At 40.3% G+C, this 23112-nt stretch overlaps 1 protein-coding gene across 1 annotated transcript in view; it reads left to right on the forward strand.

The window, feature by feature from the left end:
- Nucleotides 1–8492: 8492 nt before the first annotated feature.
- MTPN (myotrophin) overlaps nucleotides 8493–23112 on the forward strand; it is a 50142-nt gene continuing 35522 nt past the window's right edge. The window contains exon 1 of the mRNA XM_037165813.2: nucleotides 8493–8855. Coding sequence (XP_037021708.1) covers nucleotides 8784–8855 — 72 coding nt within the window. The 5' untranslated portion in view covers nucleotides 8493–8783. The remainder of the gene's footprint in view (nucleotides 8856–23112) is intronic.

Genomic DNA, 23112 nt, shown 5'->3' on the forward strand with positions numbered 1-23112 from the left:
TCCTTGCCTTTCATGAACTGGAACACTTCTTTCCAGCCCCTTCTTGCCTGTAAGGTTTCTTTAGAGAAATCAGCTGACAGAAGAAAGAAGAAGACAGTCTTATAGGCACTCCTTTGTAGGTAACTGTCTCCTTTCTTCTTGCTGCTTTTTAAGATTCTCTCCTCTTTAATCTTGGGTAATGTAATTCTGATGTTCATTGGTGTGTTCCTCATTGGGTCCAACTACTTTGGGACTCTAAGCTTCCTGGACTTCCTGGAAGTCTATTTTCCTTGCCAGATTGGGGAATTTCTCCTTCATTATTTGTTCAAATAAATTTTCAGTTTCTTGCTCTTCCTTTTCTCCTTCTGATACCCCTATGATCCTGATGTTGGGGCATTTAAAGATATCCTGGAGTTTCCTAAGTCTCCTCTCATTTTTTTTGAGTTGTTTTTTCTGTTCCAGTTGAATGTTTCTTTCTTCCTTCTGGTCCACTCCATTGATTTGAGTCCCAGTTTCCTTCCCATCACTGTTGGTTCCCTGTACATTTTCCTTTATTTCACTTAGCATAGCCTTCATTTTTTAAATCTAATTTGTGACCAAATTCAACCAGTTCTGTGAGCATCCTAATTACCAGTGTTTTGAAGTGTGCATCTGATAGGTTGGCTACCTCTTCTTCACTTAGTTGTATTTTTTCTGGAGCTTTGATCTGTTCTTTCATTTGGGCCATTTTTTTTTGACTCAGCACACCTGTTACAAATGAGGGGTGGAGCCTTAGGTGTTCACCCAGGCGGGGCAACCACGTCGCTGGGTTGTGGAGCAGTATGTGGGGCAGGGGTTCGAGAGGGAACAATGGAGCTTCCTCCACTCTCTGCTGGATTCCAATCACTTCCCCCACTTCCCACAAGCAAATTGGGCCCTTCTGGTGCCGATTCCCTGAGTGGGTTTGTTTACATTCTAGGACCCTGTGGGTCTCTCCAATGAACTCTCCTGTGGGGCTCAGAGTCTCTCCCAGCACCTCGACCCCCCACAGGTGTTTTTAATTGGTGGTTTAAGGCTTTATTTCTCCACTGGGGCTCTGGGTTGTGTGGTCTGTCTCGCTCCCCGGTTGTTCCTCCCACTTTATCTGCACGTGAATATGGGACCACCTGGTCCACCAGCTGCCACTTTGCCCACCCCAGTCCTCCAGCCGCCACCTTGTCATGAGTCCTCTCTGTCCGGCTGCCCATCTCTGCCCCTCCTACCGGTCTGGATGAACGTGTCTTCCTTGGTTGTTGGACTTCCATACAGCTCAATTTTCTGTGAGTTCTGGTTGTTGTTTTTTTAATTTGTCGTTGTCCATCTTTTGGTTGTGTGAGGAGGCACAGTGTGTCTACCTACTCCTCCATCTTGGCCAGAAGTCACCATTTTTGTTAGTCTTAACATGCATAAGGCTTTTTTATTCATAACTTGGATAGTTTACATTTATGGAAACACAGATCATGGAAGTGTGAATTGTTATCCTTTTTTTCCCTTAGTAAATTTCCTTAAAGTTAGCAGAAATAATCAGTCTTTCCACCTACGTTGAAGGACCCGGCGATGTTGAAACCATTATTTGTAAAGTCACGGCAGAATCTAAGCATTTGAAGCTTCCCCAGAGAAAGTGAGCTCCCCATTATCTCTCTCCTGCAAACCACACAAGGACAACTATAAAAAAATGAGTGGCATAGAAACAGTTACAGCCCTTGGGCTTCGTGCATTAGAAGGCATCAATGAGTTGATTATTGATGAAATACAGAGTTTAATGAGGAGCATGTCATTGAGACACTCTTGTCTCCTGTCCTCCCAGAGTTGCCAGCATGAGACACAACTTTAGACACTGTAGAATGGGTGAGGCTATTCACAACAAAGTGAATTAGTAGGTGTTAATTATACAGTCACACACACACACTACTGTCTGTATTTTCTAGTAACCTACCTTTCAGTTTTATAAACTATGGTTTCTTCACCCTATACATATATATATGAAGGAGGACATTTCAGAGTTATTATAGTTGGGAATGTTATGAAGGCAGACATTTAGATGTGTGAATATTGAATCAAGAATCCATCCCCTCCAGCGAGAGGCATGCTTTTGGAAGTAATTTCTGATGCACAGATCAGACTTGATACTGTCTTCCTATTGTCACTGTCATCAGCACTGGCAATTTACTGGGACCTGCTCTGAAAGGCAAGTGGCAGTTAATAGTCCAGTGAGATTTTGGCCTCTGGGTCTTTACTTGTTTAACAAACTCACTGCAATGTGTCAGGCTTTGCAGGCTGAGTCAGTCTCTTAACCCATCCAGTAAGTTCCCTAAGGGGCCACTTCAGCAATTGCCGTCCCTTGTGACAGTGTGACATTTGCCTTTTCTATTACAAGTTCTATTAAAGGGAACACTTTAGAGACTATTCATTTCAAGCCAGGGATGTGACCTAAAACTGAGGTACTGCCAAAGGTGAGTGATGGGGCCCGGCTCAGAATCCACAGAGGAATGGGTCAGTAAGAGGAAAAAACCAGCAGGCTTTCAATTGACAGTGTTTTGTCTAAATAAGACATTCATTTCCATAATCAAGGCAATAATGATAAATCATGCTCAATCATTACATCTGAAAAGTGACATGTAATTCAGAACTAGGAAGAAATTTAAACTTTTCAGTAGAGTAAATTACCACAAAAAAAGCATCTGCAGTAAGTCAGGATCCCCCCTCCTCACTGAACTAAACTGTTTTGTTTGGTTAACTCACCATCTTCCTAAAATGGCTCATCTCCTCTCATCAAAGCCAGCCAACCTCTGAGTCTGCTGCCACCACCATGACCCAGTTCTCGGGTGAAAGTTTCTGAAGGATCAGAGCTATCATGTCCTGCCCCTGATATTCTTCACCTTCCAATGCTGAGGCTGTTTAAGCTCAGCCCACTCCCATTCTAAAATGAACATAGATCCTCTGAAACAGAAGTACCCAGGAAGTTCTGGCACCAGACTCCATCCAGATGTGCACTCAGCCCAGATATTGTGGCCTCCCAGGTCAATGGCCACCCACCCTCCCCACACACCCATGCACACAACATGGCCCATAGGCCTGTAGCCTGCCCCTCCGGCCCAGCTCTGGTCCTTGACTACTGCTCATTGACCCATCAGTGCTGACGCCCTACATTAATTTTAGAGGGTTTAATCAGAGCATGGTGAAGAACAGGATTCCTTGAAACCTCATTCTGAAATTGTTTAACTGGAAAGGCCTTAGCCGTTCATGACAGTGAGTCTGCACAAGGCACGCACCCTAAATGAGAACTTGAAAGATGCCAGAGAAATAGGCAACTGAATTTTGTACTCAAGTAGATTTCTGTGTGCTATTAATGCCAGTTAGCACTGCATTGTTCTGACGAAGTTTAAAAAATTTGTCAGTAATATTCTATAGGTCATACTTCCTTCTTCCCTAGAAAATTCCTATGACATGTTCAGCAAGGCCACAGTATTGTCAAGACTTGCCCCGGTTTTTCACTCCCACATTGCTACCAGCTGAGCCCACCCAGTTCCTGGTTCTACCAAGCCCATACTTGCCTTGACCTTTGCAATTGCTGCCCCTTCTGCCTGGAATGCTCTCCCTGCAGAAGGTGGAGTGATTCCTCATTCAAGTCTCAACTCAAATATTCTGCTTTCACAGAGGATCAGACCACCCTTTCTAGCTAATGTTGCTCCCCTCAACAACATTCACTAAATAACATCCTTCTCTGGTTTCTTCATAGCACAAAATACTACCAAAATGATCTTATTAATTTACTTATTACCTGTCTCTCCCACTAGAATATTTACCTCCCTGAGAACAGAGATCTCATCTTAGTTACTGCTTTCTTCTTGATCCTCAGACAGTGTTGGGCCCTGAATTAACATTTTTTTAATTAACTGTTTGTTGTAAATCCAGTAGAGTTATGTCCACTTTATCACTCTTGCTTGTCACTTCGTCTTTATAAGCTTGTTGCAATGACTGAAACTCCTTCTATTAAATTGGACATAAGTTCTGCTCCACACAGATACAGGCCTTAAAATAATTTTGTTATTCTAATTCTTAAATTAAGACTTGTTAATAGAAAATTTAGAAAATATAGCATAGTATATAGGGAAGGAAACAAGAAATCAACCATACTGCCACAACTCAGAGATGGCATGATTCATTAATGTGAGATTCCTTCTCGAAATTTTTCTAAATATCTGTACACACATATATACACGTATGTATAGATATATATACACATAAACACACAAAATTAAGGATTCTATACCCAATTCTACAATGTGTACATTGCGGGGGAGGGGCTTCCCACACCAGGAAGCTGTACTAGAACACCATCCTACCCTTCAACTCAATTCTGACACAAAATATGGAAGACAATGAAAAAGAACTCCCTGAGAAGGCAGAAGGTGGAGCTAAGAAACACAGAATGCAAGCCACTGAGGGACAACCTACTATGGGTCAGAATTGGGGGCCCATAGTAAGGATATTTCCACTCTAGGACAGAGACCCTCACCATGTCTGCCTGGTAGGATTCCAGCATTGCCACAGATGATTGTTCTCTGAAGCCCATGCTTCTCTCCCTTTTGAATGAATGTTTATGGTGACTATCCCGATCTTACTCTACCCTACCATTATGTATTAGGTATGAAGAGGGTGGGGGAACACAGACATTGTTTGTTTAGTTCTTGGGTCTCCATATCGAGAGAAGCTACATCCAGGCCCAACCACTCTGAGCTCATAAACTTGGAACCTAATACTGTGATAAGATAGAACTTTTCTGGTTATTTCCCCAGAAACGAGTTTGCATATATTTTGCATGGAGAAAGAAAGGTAAACCTAACAGCTACTGATCAGAAGGGCTGATGGTGGTAGTCACTAGTCTTACTTGCTCATACTTCATCCTTTAGGGCACTTTCTGGACTCCTAGTGGGTGGTAATTGGGGGGAGCGTGTGACTAGTTTTAGCAAATGAGTTATGAACATAAGAGAACATTTATACATGTAATTGTCATTGTGAGTTTCTCCCATGTACTTTTCTGCAGTAAATAGAGCGGCAACCCTCAGCCTGGGTTCCTAAGCAATGATGGTTCCCCTGCAACCCATAATAGACAGGTAACATCAATAAGAAATAACCTTTTTTGTTTTTAGCCACTATGATTTTGGGGGGTGGTATGTTATTGCAGAATACATTTTGTTCAGAGTAGCCTGAATAAAATACCTATTTATTATCTGCCTCTTGCATCAGAAATTAGGCTTAGTGAGGACCAGAATCTTGCCTATCTTGCTGTAAATTATATGTCAGATATTTATCACTTCACTGGCTCTTAGTAGGTGCTCAATAAATACTTCCTGAATCAGTGGAAGGGTGAATTCTCTTAGCATAATTAAGGTTTTTGCTCTAGTAATAGCTTGCTCTTGACAAAAATTCCTGTTATCAGTCAAGGTTGGTTCAGCATTGCTGCAGTAGTAAACATTAAAATCATGGTGACTCGAAACACAAAAGCTTAATTATTATTTTACCGTACATCCACTATGGGATGGCAGGGGAGCTCTGCTCGTTCTAGTCTCTCAGGACCCCAGACTGACTGTAGCCACTGTCTGTAAAGTTTCGGGTTGCTGTAGCGGAGTAATTAAAGAGCCCTCTAGGGTCTTGCACTGACTCACAGTCTGCTCATAACTCATGTGACTCATACTACTTCTGCCCATAACTAACAGCCCCAAATTAGTTACACGACATTACTTAGCCACAAGGAACCAGGAAGAGCAGTTCTCTCTGGTGCCCAGGGTGGCAGACAAAAGGAAATATCTCTGGAAAACCACGAATACCTAATAAAATAGATCAACAAAAAATAATGAAAATATTTGTGATAAGTGAGGTGAAGGGGGAAATAAAACTGGGCTGTATGGAAGAAGTCATCAAGGGACCTACATAAAGTGGGTGGTAATATTTGCATTGAAAGCTCAAAGGTAAGAAGGAGTGAGCAAGAATTGCAAGAATATTTCAGACAGGAAATAATAAGCATAATGGTCCTAAGGTGGAATAAGCTTGGTTTTTCCTGACACTGGCAGAAGATGAGATCTCTGGGAACCAAAAAACCAAATAATGTAGGTGGGAGGGGCATGTCAAGACAGAAGAGAGATATCAAGGTCAGATCATAGCCTGGAGAGCCATAATGGGTAATCAGGATTCTATCCTAAAGGCAATACAAAGCCATTGAAGGGTCTTGGATGAAAAGTATATGTTTGATTCATGTTTTTAAAAAATCAGTTTTGGGTATGTGGAGAATTACTTGGAAAAGGGTAAGAGTATAAATGCAAAGGCCAGCTACGAGGCTATTTTGGCAGTACAGACAGATGCTCCGACCAGGAAAGGATGTGCGTGTGGCGGTGGGGGTGGTCGGCATGAAGATGACAAGAAGTGAACCATGTATTCTGAAGACTTACTGGTGGATTGAATAAGAGGGAATGGTAGGAGTTATTTATGACTCCCACTGTCAAAGATAAGAAAAGCCAGACACTAGTTTTTATCAGTAATAACTACTCAGGTAGGGAAGAGAGTCCACTGTGAATGGAATTCAACTTTCATTGGTACAGGGGTGACTGGGTGTTTTAAAGGAAAAAATGCAGGGATAAGATGAGCAGGGTCTCAGTTAAGTCAGGGAAATGAACATTTTTAAGTGGTTAGACAGTGTAAATGCAATTCCACCCTCCTGCGGAGACTGGTAGACAGACGCCCTATCCTCAGGCGTTGGCGGAAACAAATGGTGAAAAAAAAAGCAGCTTTGAGTTTTCTCAAGCAGGAAGGGCCATTTTAGGAATGTGGCCTTGAATTGTTAGGAACTATGTTAGTGTTTGTTCAAGCCTTTATACACCAAGGTTGAGGCCTACTTGAGAACAGGGCTCAGAGGAGGCTGGCTAGAGTTTGGTCAAGGAGAGAATCTTTCTTGCTGTGTTTCTGGTTTTAGTTTTAGTGAGAGGGTGATTGGTGGTATCATTCGCAGAGACAGGGAAATCTAAGGGGCAACAAGGTTTAGAATCTAGAGGAGACTTAATCCTGTGTTGGATATGTTAAGTTTGAGACATTCATATGGGTGAGAAGTTAAACATAAGAACAGATCACATGGGAGAAGTCTGGGCTGGAGCTGTAAATCAAGAGCTGTCAGCGTGATGTAACTCAGAGATCACTCAAGTCAGAGTGGGAGTTAGAGATGAGAGGGAGGCCCTGGGATTTGCCTAACAAATTCTCCTTGAGATCTGTTTCCAGAAAAGTATCATCGTTACGTATATGATTGTATTTCTAATGGTCACAAAGTAAAATGAACAGAATAACAGTGTTGCTGTTAAATGTTTCAAGGTTTTTCTTTTGATTTCAAAATCGATTTTTATTTGCTACAGACCCCAAATTGCATTTATTGAACACTATTGTTATCCCCATTTTATATGGAAAACTGAACATTCTTATGAATCTTGTGAAGGAAGTCAGTGTGCCCAAGGTGACAGAAAACTAGTAAGACTTAGGTCCTCTATTCAAAACTAAGCAATGTAGTTCCAAACTCTGTTTTTCTGAGCTGTTCTACTATATGGCATTAGGCATAGTAAAGTATGGTTTATTTATATAATGGGTCATAAATAATAGACTTTACATATGTACCAGTTCCAATAAGAGTTTTATTGGATCTCTATGCTCATATGTGCCTATCTGAATTATTAGGGTTGAAGCACAATTCATCTCATGGCTGTGCCTCAAGGTACTAGACAAATTCTAGGTAAACTGGCTTCATTCACTACACCAGTCCTGGAGCTTTAAACCCTTAAAATCAAATGAACCCAAATTTTTTCAAAATGCAGTTGTACAGGACACTCAGGTTCGAAGTGCCCCGTGGCATCAAACTGAAGTCCTGGACAAGATCAACTGTTAGGGAAATGATAGTATTTCTCACTATTACACACTAAAGCTTTTCCCTCCACAGAAATATATATAGTGTGGACACCAAATTCATATTGTTGGCACAAGTATTAAAAGAGTTCCTTCAGTGCAGGAATTATTCTAGTTCATCTTATTTTTTAAACCATATCCTAGCAATCTTGGAGCCCCAGGACTACTTCACAGCCCAGAAAAGAGGAGGGGTGATGATAAAAGAAGGAATTGACATCAAACCGTTCTACTGGATACTTTTAGGTGAGCACGATGCCCTTCGAGGGCATCTTGGTTTTTTGCTTTTGTTTTTAAGTTTTTCCCATTTACAGCGTGCAGAAACGTCCCGATCCCATCTTAAATACTGGTAACTTTCCTTTTTCTCGCTCTCTGCTTTCCTGTCCTCTGACCGCCCCCCTCCCTGCCTCGGCCCCACCCACGAGGCCCCACCCACTCCTCCAGCCTCAGCCCCCGAGTCCCGCAGGCCTAGACACTGCGCCTGCGCACACAGGTAGCGCCGCCAAGGCCCTCGGGGCGGGGTCTCAAGCCAAGGGAGGAAGAGGAAGAGGAAGTTGGGGAGGGTCCTAGCAGGGAGTGAACCGGAAGTGTAAACGCTCCAGCTTCTCCTCCGCCGCCGACTGAACCTGCTCGGTTGGGCCCGGTGGCTGCAAAAGAACTTTCTCCCGCCCCAACGGTCGCAGCGGCCAACAGCCTCGCCCGCCTGGCAGCCTCCCCCGCCTTCTCTTCTCCTCTCAGGCTCCGCTCAGCCCCGTCTCCCTCTCGCCCAGCGGCCCGGCAGTATCCGCTTGCTCCTGCCACCACCTCCTCGTCTTCTGCCCAGCTAACCGGCCCGCCCCGCTGCAGTGATGTGTGACAAGGAGTTCATGTGGGCCCTGAAAAACGGGGACTTGGATGAGGTGAAGGACTATGTGGCCAAGGTAAGCGGTGGCGAGTGGAGTAGGCAGGCACGAAGGCGGGATGGAGAGGAGGCTGAGGAAGCTGATGGGTGCTGGGCGGGTGTGGGTGGGGGTGGGGGAGGAAAGGCAAACTGGATGGAGTTGGCTCCGAAGAGAGGGCAGTCAAGGGAGTCTAACCTGGAAGAAGGGCCCCGATAATACGGTCTTGTGCCAGGTAACTGCTGTGTTGCTACAGCCAGGCCTTTCGTGTTTTCCTGACCCCTTGGGGAAGGGGAGGAGTGGTAACCGGCTCTTTTAGCCTCACTTTTGAGTACTAATCATTTGAGTTTGGCCCTTTGCTAAACCAGAGTTACTTAAATCTTTCTTTGGATGAAGTAATTCTCCATCTTGAACCTGCCTGTTACTGAATGAAGTGACCTAAGTGATTCGGATCAGAAGAACTTTTTGTTCATTTGTTTTAACTGTGGGCCTGTTAATGAATTTAACATATTCGTTGACCGTGAAAATGAGTACCAAAAATAGCCATGGTTAAAATTTTGAAACTTGGTATCACTTCACTGCCGAATCTTAACTCTGGGTGTGGCCTTTTCCTGTCCCCCTAGACCACAAATACTAATTTGCTTCAAGTGGGGAAGCTTAACAGTTAGCATCTGAGTGTTTGAGAGACACCTGAGTAGTTTACAAACACGCACGTTAACTTTAGCTACTCCCATCTTTTTCCTTGATTCCATCTGAAATGCTTACACGTGTAATAAACAGTAATGCAAGTTTAGCCACAGTGTATTTGACGGTAAAACCACGATGAGGACAGCTCATCTCAAAACTAAACTCACAATAGAAGACTGAGTCCACATTGTGGTAGATTGGCAAAAATCCAAGCTGGCCTGCCTTTGGACCCTAAAATTGTGCCTTTCGTAATTAGGGGAGAACTCACACATGATTTTGATATGATGATCATCTAAAATCCTCTACAACAAAAGTATAACTTTGTAACATAATCACGAAGGTCATCTGGCTCACCAGAGACAGTGAGAACCCAGTCTAGGTTTTAGTTCTTCAGAGGGCGTGACCCCTAATGTGGCACTTGTCTCTGCCTTGGAGATCTGGGTTAGGAAGCAAGGAAGCAGAAGCAGAGTCTCTTAAAACTTCTAGGATTGTGCAAGGCAAACTACTGACAGTTTTTAGTCTCTTTAATACCATTGTAATTTTGCCTTTTTGCATGCAATGTATCTCTGCTTAGTTGCTCATTTCAGTGGCTCCTTAGGACACTGTTCACTGCCTTCTCTGCTAGTGGAAGGAAGTCTGAAACCTGACTTACTGCATGTTTCAGTGTAAGATTATAGGGAAGAGCTTACTTGGGACACTTCTACCAATGTTACACTTTCCAGTGGTGGAACACCGCAGTGAGCTGGAATTGAGTGGCTTTTGTTTCTTTCTGTTATTGTGAAACCTTGAAATACGAAAAGTTGGTAAGTACTAAACAAACAGTTACAAAACAGAATACAATTTATGTAGTGTCTCCCTGGCACATTATTTTTTATCACCTGTGAGCCTTGTGAAGTAAGTTCTTGTATTACTCCCATTTTACAGATCAGACTACTGAGATGTAGGGTACTTAAGGGAAAAGAATCCAAAATTATAGAGATTAAAAAGAAAAGAAAAAGGATGACAAAGCCAGAACTAAACTCCTGACTCCAGAACTTAGTCTTTAACTGCTCCATGTAGTTTCTCACAATCTGAAATGTAGTTGCAAAGCATGTGATACCAAGATTTTTGGTAGGACATTCCCAAGGTCCACATCAAGGCAGATAAATTGTCCATAAAAAGCTGCCAGTCACACAAAGATGTTTATGAAAAAGTATGTGCCAAGAAGGATGGGTTGGTTTGTTTTCAGTTTTTTAAATTAGGTCATTCAGTTTGATTTCGCCTTTTTCTTATCACTACCACACTGCCTACTCTCATCAGCAACAGAGTTACGCACAAAAGGGAGGGTAGACATTCAGAGAAAAGTAGGAGGAAATAGTAAGAACTTTTGATCTGAAAAGGCTAGACTGTAATGTAATCCTGTGAACAGATCATTGAGCTTTTTCCTTTCTTAGTTTTTGGGGTTTTTGGTATGGTTTTTTTTGGTCCTCAACGGAGGACATTTTTCCCATTGCTTTCAGAGAGTGAGAGGAAAGGGGTGAGAGAGAGAAACATTGATGTAGAAGAAGAACATTGATTAGCTTTCTCCCTTGTGTTCCCTGACCAGCGGCCAAACCCGCAACCAGGACGAGGACCCTGACCAGGGATACAGCCCACCACCCTCTGGTCTGTGAGATGACATTCCAACCAGCTGAGCCATACCAGCCAGGGCTTCTTTCTTGGTTTTTTTTTTTAGCAACTTGCGTCTCTTAAAATATTTTTTTGCTTCGTTATTGAAAAATAATCAAAAAACACCAAACAACCAAAAACTAGCACTCCATTTTCTGTGGACCAAGCTCCCTCACTGCCCGCCCACTCTCCAGTGCGTATGGCGTGGCTGCGTCTGCCTGGCAGCCATCTTCCCTCCTTCTTCCTCCTCAATTCATCACCTTTCTCATCCACCAATTTATGAGCACTCGCTACCATTTTCTGAGTTTACGTAATGTGTGTTTATCTGAGTGTGTGCAAAGAAAGTGTATTTTAAAAATTGGATTCATCTAGTTTTCTTTCTAAGGCGTTAGAGTCTTTAAAATACTCCCTTCTGTTCTCCTGGGACGATTTTTGTTGTTAACATAGGTGAAGTGTTTTAGTAGTCCCCCTTTTTAAAATTAATATTTAAAAAAAAGTAATTGTAGCTTTATACCTGCTTCTGGTTTGTGTACAGAAGTCTAAAATATGGATAAGCGGAAGTTGTTGGTTTGGGGTGAATTTCCGAACTTGGAAGAAATCAGTTCAGAACTCCTACACCATTGAAAATTGCATGGTTCTAAATGGGGAAAAAGAAAAGAAAAAGCAGCATATAAAGAAAACTTTAGGTTGCTCCTCATTAACTGTTGATCTGTAACATTAAAACTATCTGAACCATTTTGGCTTCTTGACTGACCTGAAGACCCTGTTAATGTATTGGGTCCCTCTCAGTCTGCGTCCCAGGCACTTTGCTAGGCCTGGCATGAGGGTAGAGGCGTTGGACAAAATGCTTGGGAAACCTGAGCATCTGTATTCAGCAGACGTATGTGAAAAAGCTTCCATCCTTTCAAAGTAGTGTACAGATTCTAAGTAACATCTCACACAAAGTTCAGCTTGTCCAGTTGGAAAAGAAATGAAAGCCAGAAAGAAAGATAGTCATGAGCAGTGGTAGTAGATATTCGTAGCCCCATTTTCGATCTCTGTGCTTCTTCTAGGTGACTTATTTTTGCCTTCATCTTCCATTTCTGCCTTTATGTTAATTTCTCCTGTTGGAGTTAATCCAGCCATCACTGGAGTTCCAGAATAGATAGCTCTGTCAAGATAAATCCCAAATCGAGCACCTGTTTTCTTTTCAAAAATTAATTTGAGTTGTATCCATTTTGACTAATGGCATCATGACCCAAGCATTTGCCCAAACTAGAAATTGGGGGGGTCTTCCCAAATTTCTGAGTGTCGTCAAGACTACCTTCTTCGTCTCATTCTCTCCTTACTCTCCATTCTTTGGCTCCTACTTTAGACCAGTTGTTGCCTCTCTCCTGCCTGGTCTGGATTTGCCTTGACTGTAGTTTTCCCCTGTTCCCTGGTCAGCTTGCACCTGGACCTCTCTGTAATGTGAATCTGAGCATGTTGTCCTTTTCAGCCAACCTCCTTCACTTTCTTAAAATATATTTGTGATTCCCTATTATTTTTAAATGGCCACCTCCTCCTTGGTTTGGCATACGTGGCCCATCTGATCCGGCCTTGCCTGCCTTTCTAAACTTGCCTCTGTACAAGCTCCGCTCCAGAGCCTGCCATGCCCTGCGTCTTTCCTGTGTGTCTTTACACTGTTGTCCTCCTTGACCGAGTCTGCTTGCCTCAATCCCTAACGCCCAACCTGGTGAGCTCCTGTTCATCCTCTTAGCTTTAAATATCGCCTCTTCCAGAAGAACGTTTTGTCTTCAAATGGTATACTGCTGCTTTTAGTGTTTCACTTATCAAATTGCTCTGCCTTTGTTTACATGTCTGTTTTTAATTAGGCCCTGAGCCTCTGGAGGCTGCATGCTATATGCTTTTTCATCTTTGTATCTCCAGTGTAATGCTGAGGAATTTCACACATGAAAAGCATATGTTCCGAGTAAGAAATTCTTTTTATTCGTAACTTAGCTACAGTGACAACATACCTCGTTAGTTACAGAATGATAATTACCATTGACAGGATGACTTACGTGGCCAGGTACTATAAAGCACTCTGCAAGATTTTCGAGTAAACTTTTATTTACTTTTTACCACGGTATTTTAATAAAGGTAATAGTATTCCCATTTTAAGGATAAGGAAATTGAATTTAGAGAAATTAAGTAACTTAACAAGGTCACAAAGTAAGTAGCACACTGGGATTGCAACCCAGTACTGCCTGAATTTACAGCCCATGAATTTTTCACCGTATCAGTCTGCCTTGAAATGGTTTCCTGGCTTCTTAGCTCACAGTAGGTCAGCATCAGCACATTAGGAAAATGAGAATGGGGCTTGCAGAAGACAGGCACAAATTAGCTCTGAATAAAAAGTAGAAAGATGGCTACAATCAAACATTTTTAACGTAACAATTTGAAGATAATTAGCATAGAGACAGCAGCTCTGTAAACTTTAAATCTCATCACAGGCTATCTTTGCTCAAGAGACTGATAGCTTGTGGAGACTGTTTTGTATGTATAGTTACACATACTTTTGTGTTATTTGGTTTGTAATTGTGATTCCGTACAAGACAGAAAAGTCAAATTGTGTGTTTGCCTTAAGAAGAAACAAAAGTAACTAAAGTATTACAATTACCTTTCAGACTTGTTCGAATTAAGTAAATAGCACTTTTTTTCAAAAAGTATGTTTTTTAAATTGTACATATTTGAGTATTGTGGTGCTGTGTACAAGTATAATATCATTTACGTATCACATCGACCCATGAGCATAACCTCGTTTTAGAGATTTTAGAGATGAATAGACTAAGATTAAATAATTTGCCTGCAGTCATAATCTCTTGAGTAGTGGAGCAGATTTTAACTCAGTCTCTCTGACTTCAAAGCTGCTTGCTGTTACACTTCAAACCACTGACCTTCCTTTCTGACTAACCCTCGTTAACTCAGGGTACTATCTAATTGAGTATGTGTTAAAAATAATCACATCAAGGGGGTAATTATTCATTGAGACTACTCAGAGATGAGTTTTGTGGTAGATTTTGAGGATGCAGCTCTCTTCGAGGTGAATGCTTATGAGTTGGATGGATGCGTATTCCCATAGTGTCTCCCGTAGGCCTGGTATATGTACTCTTTTGTTTACTACGTGCTTCTGTTTCACTTGCTGTGACATACTATACACCAGGTCTCTAACTTCCCTTTCTCTGTGGTTTCCTTTCCCTCTCCAGCCCCCATTCTCATTACATCTGCCTTCGACGTGCTGATAGGTTTGAAAAGCATCAATTGTGTGCCCTGTGAGAGGATAGGATCTCTTGAACTTGAGAAAAGCATCAGCTCTAATCTTTAGAAATTGCAAGACTTACTGGGATCACTTTTCACATCCTAATAAAATAAGCATTTTAAAAGGGGTCCTGATTCAGTCTCTCTTGCAATTATCAGTTTTATGCAATTTCCTTTTTTTTTTTTTCTTTCTTTTTGAAATTACCCGTTTCCATGTCAGAAAAGCTTGTACTTTCCACAGCAGGGCTGGCGACCCAGTCAGAGCAGGCATCAGCTTGTATCAGAGGTAGGCGCCCTCAGTAAGGAAAATACGGATTCCTTTCTTTCTGTGACTCTTTCACTCTTATTTTTTCTTTTAACATAAAATAAAAGAATATGTTTTTTGTATTGGAAGGCAAGTTTTCACTCAGATATCCATAGAGTATACATGGGGTTTTCCTTTGTGATTTTAAACATTATCCTTACACTAGTACAGATAGTTAAAATGTAATAAAGCTGATTTAAATCATAAAAGTAATACATGCTTATTATTTAAAAGACAAAGTTGCACTGAATAGAAATAAAAATGAAACTAGTGTCCATTGCCCATTCCCCTTACCCAGGAGTATCTGTCCTTAACATATAAAATTAACAGGTATTTTTAAGACAGAAAAGTATAGAAAAAGATAAAAATTAGCCCATGATTCTTGAGGGCGTTGATGATCAGGGCAGAGGCAGAAGGCACAGCCCCAGTCTGGACCCGTCTGTTCTGGGTGGTCAGTTTCACCGTGATTCTCAGACCCTTCCAGTCACCAGTTGCTTTGGGGATGTCTTCACCAACCTTTTTTGGAGGCAGACCCAGAGGGGGCCAGGGCAGACGTGGCACTGACCTTCTCCCTGGTGCACCTCAGGTATACGGCTTTGGTCTCCATGGGGCCGAACTTTGGTGGCATGGTGGAAGCAGCTGATGTCAGATGAACCTGGATTCAGGATGCTCCAAAAACGTTAGACCTCAGCTGCCTTTGAGCCATAAGGTGGAAAGCTTATTTTAGAATATCAATTCAGAATTTTAAAACCATACAGTCTCAGTAAAAGAAAGAGTTTTCATGCTGGTTTCCTTGTGAAGAATATGAATCATCAGTGCTTTTTACTGTTATTAATGAATAAATATTAAAAATTATACTTAACACCACATTACTTATTATAGTATAAAAGCATGTGGACCATCAAGCCAATAAAATTAAAAGCTTTCTAGCTGCAAACTAAGTCCTCAGAAAACACCTTTATTGTGTGTGTGTGTGTGTGTGTGTGTGTGTGTGTGTGTGTGTGTGTGTTTTTAAAGCCATTTGTAGGATAGTAATTACACTTTCACCTTAGATTCCAGTAGACTTGGGTTTGACTACCAACCCTACCACTTAATAGCCTTGGCAGAGTTATTTAATTTCATCAGACCTCAGCTTTCTCATCTGCAAATGGGGATTTTCATAGTACCCAATTCATATGTCTTATCTAATTTTTTAATTTCATTTTAATTATTGTTCAAGTACCGTTTTCTGTCTTTTCCTCCCAGCCCACCCCCTAGTCCTCCCCACCTCCCTCCCATTTCCACCCCCACTAGTTTTTGCCCATGTGTCCTCATCTTATATAATTTTTAAGAGAGTGGATGTAAAATTCACCAAGTAGTGCCTAACACATTCTGACTGTAAATATCTGCCATTTGTGTTGTTTTATGTAGATTGTTTCCTAAGAGATGGATATTGTGATAGAGACTGTATGGCTTTGATGGCGTTGTGAGCCGTGTCTGCTGCTATGCAAAAGCAGCATAGATGATATATAAGCAAATGAGCGTGTCTCTGTTCCAGTAACACCTGATTCAGAGAAACAGGCAGCCGGCTGGGTTTGGCCGGTGGCTTCTTGTTCACCCACTTCTTCTACATGATATTGAAGCTGCAAAAACTGGGTTGATTTCTTTTCCCTCCAGTTCTTGAAATCAAAAATAATTTAAATTGTGTGATCAGACATAAAACTTATTTTGGGGATCACCATTTCCAAAGATATGATTCCAAAATCTTTCTGGTTAAAAGATACAGAACTGTAAGGAAAAGTAAGGTGTAGAAGAAAGCCATATTGGATGAGGGAAGAGAAGAAGGTTGATGAATATTTCTAAAAGAAAAAGCCTAGAATCTCTACAGTAAAACCGAAACTCAGGCAAGAGACCTAGATTATTTTGAAAATTAGGAATTGTTCCTTGTAAATACGCAAACAGGAACTAATTTAGATCCTTAAACTGAAAGGGACGTCTGCGAAATCTTCTCAGCCATCAGAGGTCATCCTTCCCCGCAAACGCTCCCTGGCCCTGGTGTCAGTCCTGCGGGCTGGCCCGGTCAGCAGCTCCGGAGGCGAGGGAGAAGGCAGCACAGTTTTCACTGGTTCATTCATAATTCATCCAGCAAATATCAGTTGAGAACCTACAGTGCCTGACACTCTGTTCCGTAGCTATGGAAATGCAATAATGAATACTTCTAAGAATGTTTTCTTGAGTAGGTTCAGTTAAAAGGATGTACAGAATAAACAACAAATAAGATAGTTGTATGGGTTCTGAATAAATCATTTCCTTATTTAGTAGATGACATGAATAAAACTCAGAACCAACCATGCAGCTGTGTCAAGAAAACATACAACTGTATAAAAAAAGAATAGACTGCTTACAAGGGCCAAGAAAAAGTCGTGTGTGGTTGCAGTATAGAGAATCAACACCAAATCCAATTTGGGTGGAAATTTTAATAGGAGAGGCAATGCCAAATCAATCAGATTCAAAGCGGAAGATGATGGGAACTGAATGCTTTCTTTCTGAGTATTTTTTTTTTAGTACTTTATGCCAGATACAGTCCTATGTAATAAATTAATATACATACAGATATGTGTATAATTTAATCCTCACAACTACCCAGGTGGGCTTTCTTTCCGTTTTATACTTAAGGCAATAGAAAGGAAGTAACTTGCCTGGGATCCTACAGCTAATAAGTGGAAGAACAGGATTTGATTTGGGCCATTCCAAAAAAGGAGCATTTTTGATCATTTGCATTGAAATGTTTCAGAACCATGAATGAAATGCATAGGTAAAAATATTGAAAAGTATTACAGTAGGAACACATTGAGATGGAACTAGCAAAAGATAAGGAAGAGCATCCCAATTTTGAACTGATAACAGAAATAGACATTTTCTGAGCTGAGAAGACCCAAGATTGGAAATAGAGGGTCTCCACACTTCTAGTCAAAAATCAGTAAACACAGATGAGGAGCAAGACACATCCTAGCTAAAATGATAAACTACAAAGGTTTTTTTTAATCTGTAAACTTTCAGATAAAATAATTTTGAGGAATGAAATTGACCTACCTTCAGATTATTTTCTATGATAGTACTGGAAAACATTGAAACAAGCAGTTCTAGGAATAAAGATGTGGAAAAATACATTCAAGGTGCCATTCATGTACGATGGCAACAAAAAATAAATCTTAAAATAAAAATACAGGGTGGGACAAAAGGTCTACACTTGTGAGTACATGAAACAGTTCATTCTCATATTATGTACTAATTATTGTATTATTTTCCATATGAACAAATGTAAACCTACTTTTGCCCCACCCTCTATATATCCATCCCCCTTCCCACTAAGTAGATTGCCACGGAGATCACATCTGAAACTTGAGGGGTTGAAGTTTTCTTTCTCTTTCCTTTTTTGCCCCCCGCCACCATTCCCTTCCTTTCTCCCTCTTCCATTCTCTCATGGGTTTGTTTACAGTTACAGCCTTCAGGAATGTAAACCATTGGACCAGGACATGAGATGTTTCTCAGACTACATAAGACTTTAGGAATAAATTCCAACTGTGGAGCCATGAATTATTTTCTGGCAAATGAAGCCACTTTTTTATCATATTCCTCTTTTGCCCAAATTAAATACTATTATAATGTTTTGAGTGGATTTTCTTAATTTTGGTAGGTTTTTTTTTCTGTAAATACATTTTATTAAATTAAAATTTTAACTTTATGCCACCAGTAAAGATTTTTTTAATGCTTCACTATTTTCAATTACAAAATACCTGTAACTAATTGCTTTTAAACTTTCCAAAGAAGAAAAATAAAGTGTGCATTTAGTAAGTAAAACAATTACATGAAACTAATTTAAATCACTAAACTAGTCATTTTAGGGAGGAAAAGCTTAGGGTGAAAGTTCTATGCAGCTGTATAGATGGGGAAATATACCATAACATTTGGGGCCTACAAACTTCCATTTTAAAATGTTTCTTGTTAACAAGAAATGGAGTTGCTTAACACTTTTTTATTTCTTAAAAGTACTTATAAGGAGTTATACATTGCTTTTGCCTTTAACATTTTTATAGTTCACATTTTATTCTTTGATTTCTATTCTGCATAATTGTGGTAAGTCAATAAATGAAAATGAACCTCTAATTTGTAGTTTTTTAGAACCTTGAGCGGTCCTACGTTAAGAATCCCTGAGACAGAAATACACAGTTACTTGTATAACGGTGTTAAAAAGAGGATTTTATTTTGCAGTTTTCATTCTTAACATATGTACTTCGCTTTTTAAAAATTTTAACCCTTTTAAAAATTTTTTGCTGGAGTCTCAGCCATCACTGCCATTCAGGCGTATGTGGCAGTAAGTTCATCAGTGAAAAAGAGCCCTCAGTTGGGCATGTGTCCAACGTGACTGATGACGTGACTGATTTGTTGGTTTCAGGCCATCACTTTGTTTAGGATCAACCTAGTATGGATTTTAACCTGTGATAAGAAACTTTTCTTCAGAACACATTTAAGGTGTTTTATGAGTCTGCATTGTCTTGTATTTATTAAATAGGTACTCATTAAAGCACTGTTATGGATATTATTATTATTCATTACTTGGAAGTAAATTCACAATACTGCGAGTTTGATGCATTTGCTATGACAGACCTTTCACATTAACTTTGTAGAAAATATGTAGAGTAAGTTGATTTTATACTTCTCAGATCTTCTACCTTTCTGTTGTACCAACTATCTGTTTTTCTATGCATTGTAACGTTCCAAATAAAGCATTAAAGTGTTATCACCCTTACTGCTTCGCCCCTCAGTAGTAGATTACCCATTACAGTCCACCACCGTGTTGTAGTTTAGGGTCGGGTACTGTTACCCATTCATGTCACCAGTGCAATGATAAATGATTCTTTTGGCCAAGTTTATCCCACAGTAAGGACTTGACCCTTGAGGGCCAGGGTAGAGAGCAGGGCAGAGAGAGGATGGGACCATAGCATTCATTTGATTATCAAAGATTTGTCATTTGAAAAATAGTAAACATAACAATGCTAAGTAATTCTGAGTTCTAAGTCGGGGGTGGTGATACTTAGCTGTAACTGAATTATCGGGGACACAGTCAACTATGTAAAATTTGTTAAATTGAACAGTTTTGCTGCATTTTACTATCAGTCCAGTATTATTTACTCTCTGGGCTGCAGAACGGTCACACGTACGCTAATTTAGTCTGCTGTTTGTTGAGCTGTTTGTTGAGCAGCTTTTGAGGACGCTGGTTTCCTGTGACAGCACAGTACGTACCTGTGCCTTAGAATTCGGCTGCAGCCACGTGTACGTATCTTGGAGATCAAAGGAAGAGAGTCGTGTCTTTTCTCCTGAAGAATGGCTTAAAAAAAAGTTCTGTGCGGGAATCAGATGACCATTTTAGAAGTAGTGTAAAGAATGCTGTCCCATCTGAATGTTTATTATTCAGAGGAGCCGATACTGGGTCATAGAGTCCTGTGAGAAGTACTGAATCTGGCAGTATCCCCACCAAACTGCACTTTGGAGATGCATATAAAAGATGCTGTCATTAAGGGCAGGAAATCTGAAACTACTAAAAGTATACCTCATTTATAAGTATGTGTTTACTCCATATTAAAGCTATTTAGGGGAATAGTTTTAGAAAAAAACTATTTGAAGATTGGAAACACCTGGGGGAAATGTAGTAAAAGGAAGAGGAAGATACCTAGAAAAATAGAAATACCAAGTGCACTGGACTCGTCCTGACCTACTCTGTACTCGCATTGTCGATGTTAGAGCTGCTAAGGCTTCTTAGCACAGAACCCCTTGAAATGAGGTTTTGTCCTTCACCAGTGTGTGCCTAACCTGCTGTCCCTGTTTTCTGTAGATTTCTGGAAGCTGTATTGCAATGAGAGTAACTAGCAGCCCACTAGAAGAAAAGTTAGTGTCTGGATCATAGAGTGATTAGCATAATAATGTCATTGTAATACCAATAAGGCAAACCAGAGACCTGCTACTTGCCCTGTGCTATGAAATAAACAATCATAACAATGATATTCTGATGGCTATCATTAATGTTACTTACTGAGTGTTTTCACTACATTTTCTCATTTAATTCTCATAAAAAGTCTGATTTAAAAAAAGACATGAAAGATTGTTTTTGCACATGATGTGAATAAGATACAAAGAAATTCAGGAACTTGGCCAGGTTAATGGGCAGAGCCAGGATATGTCTTTCGATGTGTTAGATTCCAAAAACCACTCTTACTCTATTCCATGAAGAGAGTGCTTTTTTTTTTTAATATTTTTTATTTACAGTTTATATTCAGTATTGTTTTGTTTTAGATTCAGGTGTACAGCATAGTAGTCAGATAATCGTACACTTTGCAAAGAATTCTCCACCCTCCCCCATATTTCCAACGCCTGCCTGGCAGCATACAGACTTACCACAGCATCATTGACTCTATTTCCTATACTGTATTTAATTCCCTGTCTATTTTGTAACTACCAGTTTGTTCTTAATCTCATCCCCCTTTTCATCCCGTCTCCCAACCCCACTCCCCTCTGTCAACCATCCTTCGGTTCGCTGTCTCTGAGTCTGCTTCCATTTTTATTTATTTTGTTCTTTAGATTTCACATAAGTGAAATTGTATGGTATTTGTCTTTCTCCGACTGATTTATTTCATTTAGCATAATACCCCTTAGATCCATTTATGGTGTTCCGAGTGGTAAGATTGCACCCCTTTTTTAACGGCCAACTAATATATTCCATTGTATATATGTACATTGTATATACATTGTATTTATTGGCATATGGGTTGCTTCCATATCTTGGCTGCTGTAAATGTCACTGCAGTGAACATAGGGATGTGTATATTCTTTCAAATCAGTGTTTTGTGTTTCTTCAGATACACCCAGAAGTGAAATGGCTGGGTCATAGGGCAGTTCCATGTTTAATTTTTTGAGAACCATCTGTACTGATTGTCATAGTGGTGGCATCAATTTGCAGTCCCACCAATAACGTAAGAGGTATATCCCTTTTCTCCACATCCTCACCAATACTTGTGTGTTGATTTATTGATGTAACCATTCTGACAGGTGGGACTATGATAGCTCATTGTGGTTTTAATTTGCATCTCTCTGAAGATGAGTGATGTTGAGCATCTTTTCATATGTGTGTTGGCCATCTGTATGCCCTCTTTGGGGAAGTGTCTATTCAAATCCTCTGCCCATTTTTTAATTGGATTATTTTTGTGTGTTGAATTGTATGCGTTCTTTATAAATTTTGGATATTAACCAAAATTTATACATGTATTTATAATACATAAGATGTATTATAAATTAATACATCTTATCAGATGTATTATTGGTGAATGTCTTCTCCTACTCAGTAGGTTGTTTTCTTGTTTTGTTGATGGTTTCCTTTGCTGTGCAAAAATTTTTTAGTTTAATGTAGTCCCATTCATTTTTTCTTGTTTTCATTGCCTATGGATATAGATCAGAAAAAATACTGCTAAGAGAAATGTCCAGGATTTTACTACCTCTGTTTTCTTCTAGGAGTTTCATGGTTTCCAGTGTTACATTTACGACTTTAATTAATTTTGAGTTTATTCTTGTATGTGTAAGAAGACAGTCTAAGAAGGTAGTCTCCTTCCCTTTTTTTTTTTTTTTTTTTGCGTGAAAATGAGTACTTTTTAAAAGATTGAGCAGGAGGAACCCTGGCCAGTGTGACACGGTTGGAGCATCGTCCCATAGCCAAAAGGTTGCCGTTTGATTCCCTGTCAGGACACATAACCTAGGTTGTGGGTTCCATCCATAGTCGGGGCACTTATGAGAGGCAACAGGTTGGTCCTTCTCTCTCACATCAGTGCTCTCTCTCTCCCTTCCTCTCTCTCTATAAGCAATGAAAAAATGTCCTTGGGTGAGGATTAAAAAAAAGATTGAGCACGTGGAGGAATGGAGTTTCAATTTCTGTTTGTATCACTTCACACAAACATATTGTCAAAAGAAACTCTTGGAACCACAGTGAGCATAGTCCAGCTGGTGCTGAGTGTGTTGCAGCTGTGACTTGACCTAATAAACTTTGTCCTCTTTGTTCAACTCTGTGTGCCTACCGTGTAGAACAATGTCTAGCTCATAGGAGGGGCTCATAAATTGTTGCCAAGTGAATGACTGACCAAATAAGTGACTGGTTCATGAAAAATTCATAAGATCTAGAGCTGTGTATAAGAGAATAAGAGGAATGTATATAGAAAGAGCTTGTTATTCATTGTATTCAGAAGGCAGAATCAGGATCAGGTTTAATATATCAGGTCAAGGTGAAAGTCTTTGGCAAAATTTGGAGTCTAAATGGCAGGCAAAGAAGATTGTCCAAAGCCTAAACAGGAAAAGGGTGTG

The sequence above is a fragment of the Artibeus jamaicensis genome, unplaced genomic scaffold (genome assembly GCF_021234435.1).
Source record: "Artibeus jamaicensis isolate MK-2021 breed Jamaican fruit bat unplaced genomic scaffold, CSHL_Jam_final scaffold_3307, whole genome shotgun sequence".
NCBI classification, from domain to species: Eukaryota; Metazoa; Chordata; class Mammalia; order Chiroptera; family Phyllostomidae; genus Artibeus; species Artibeus jamaicensis.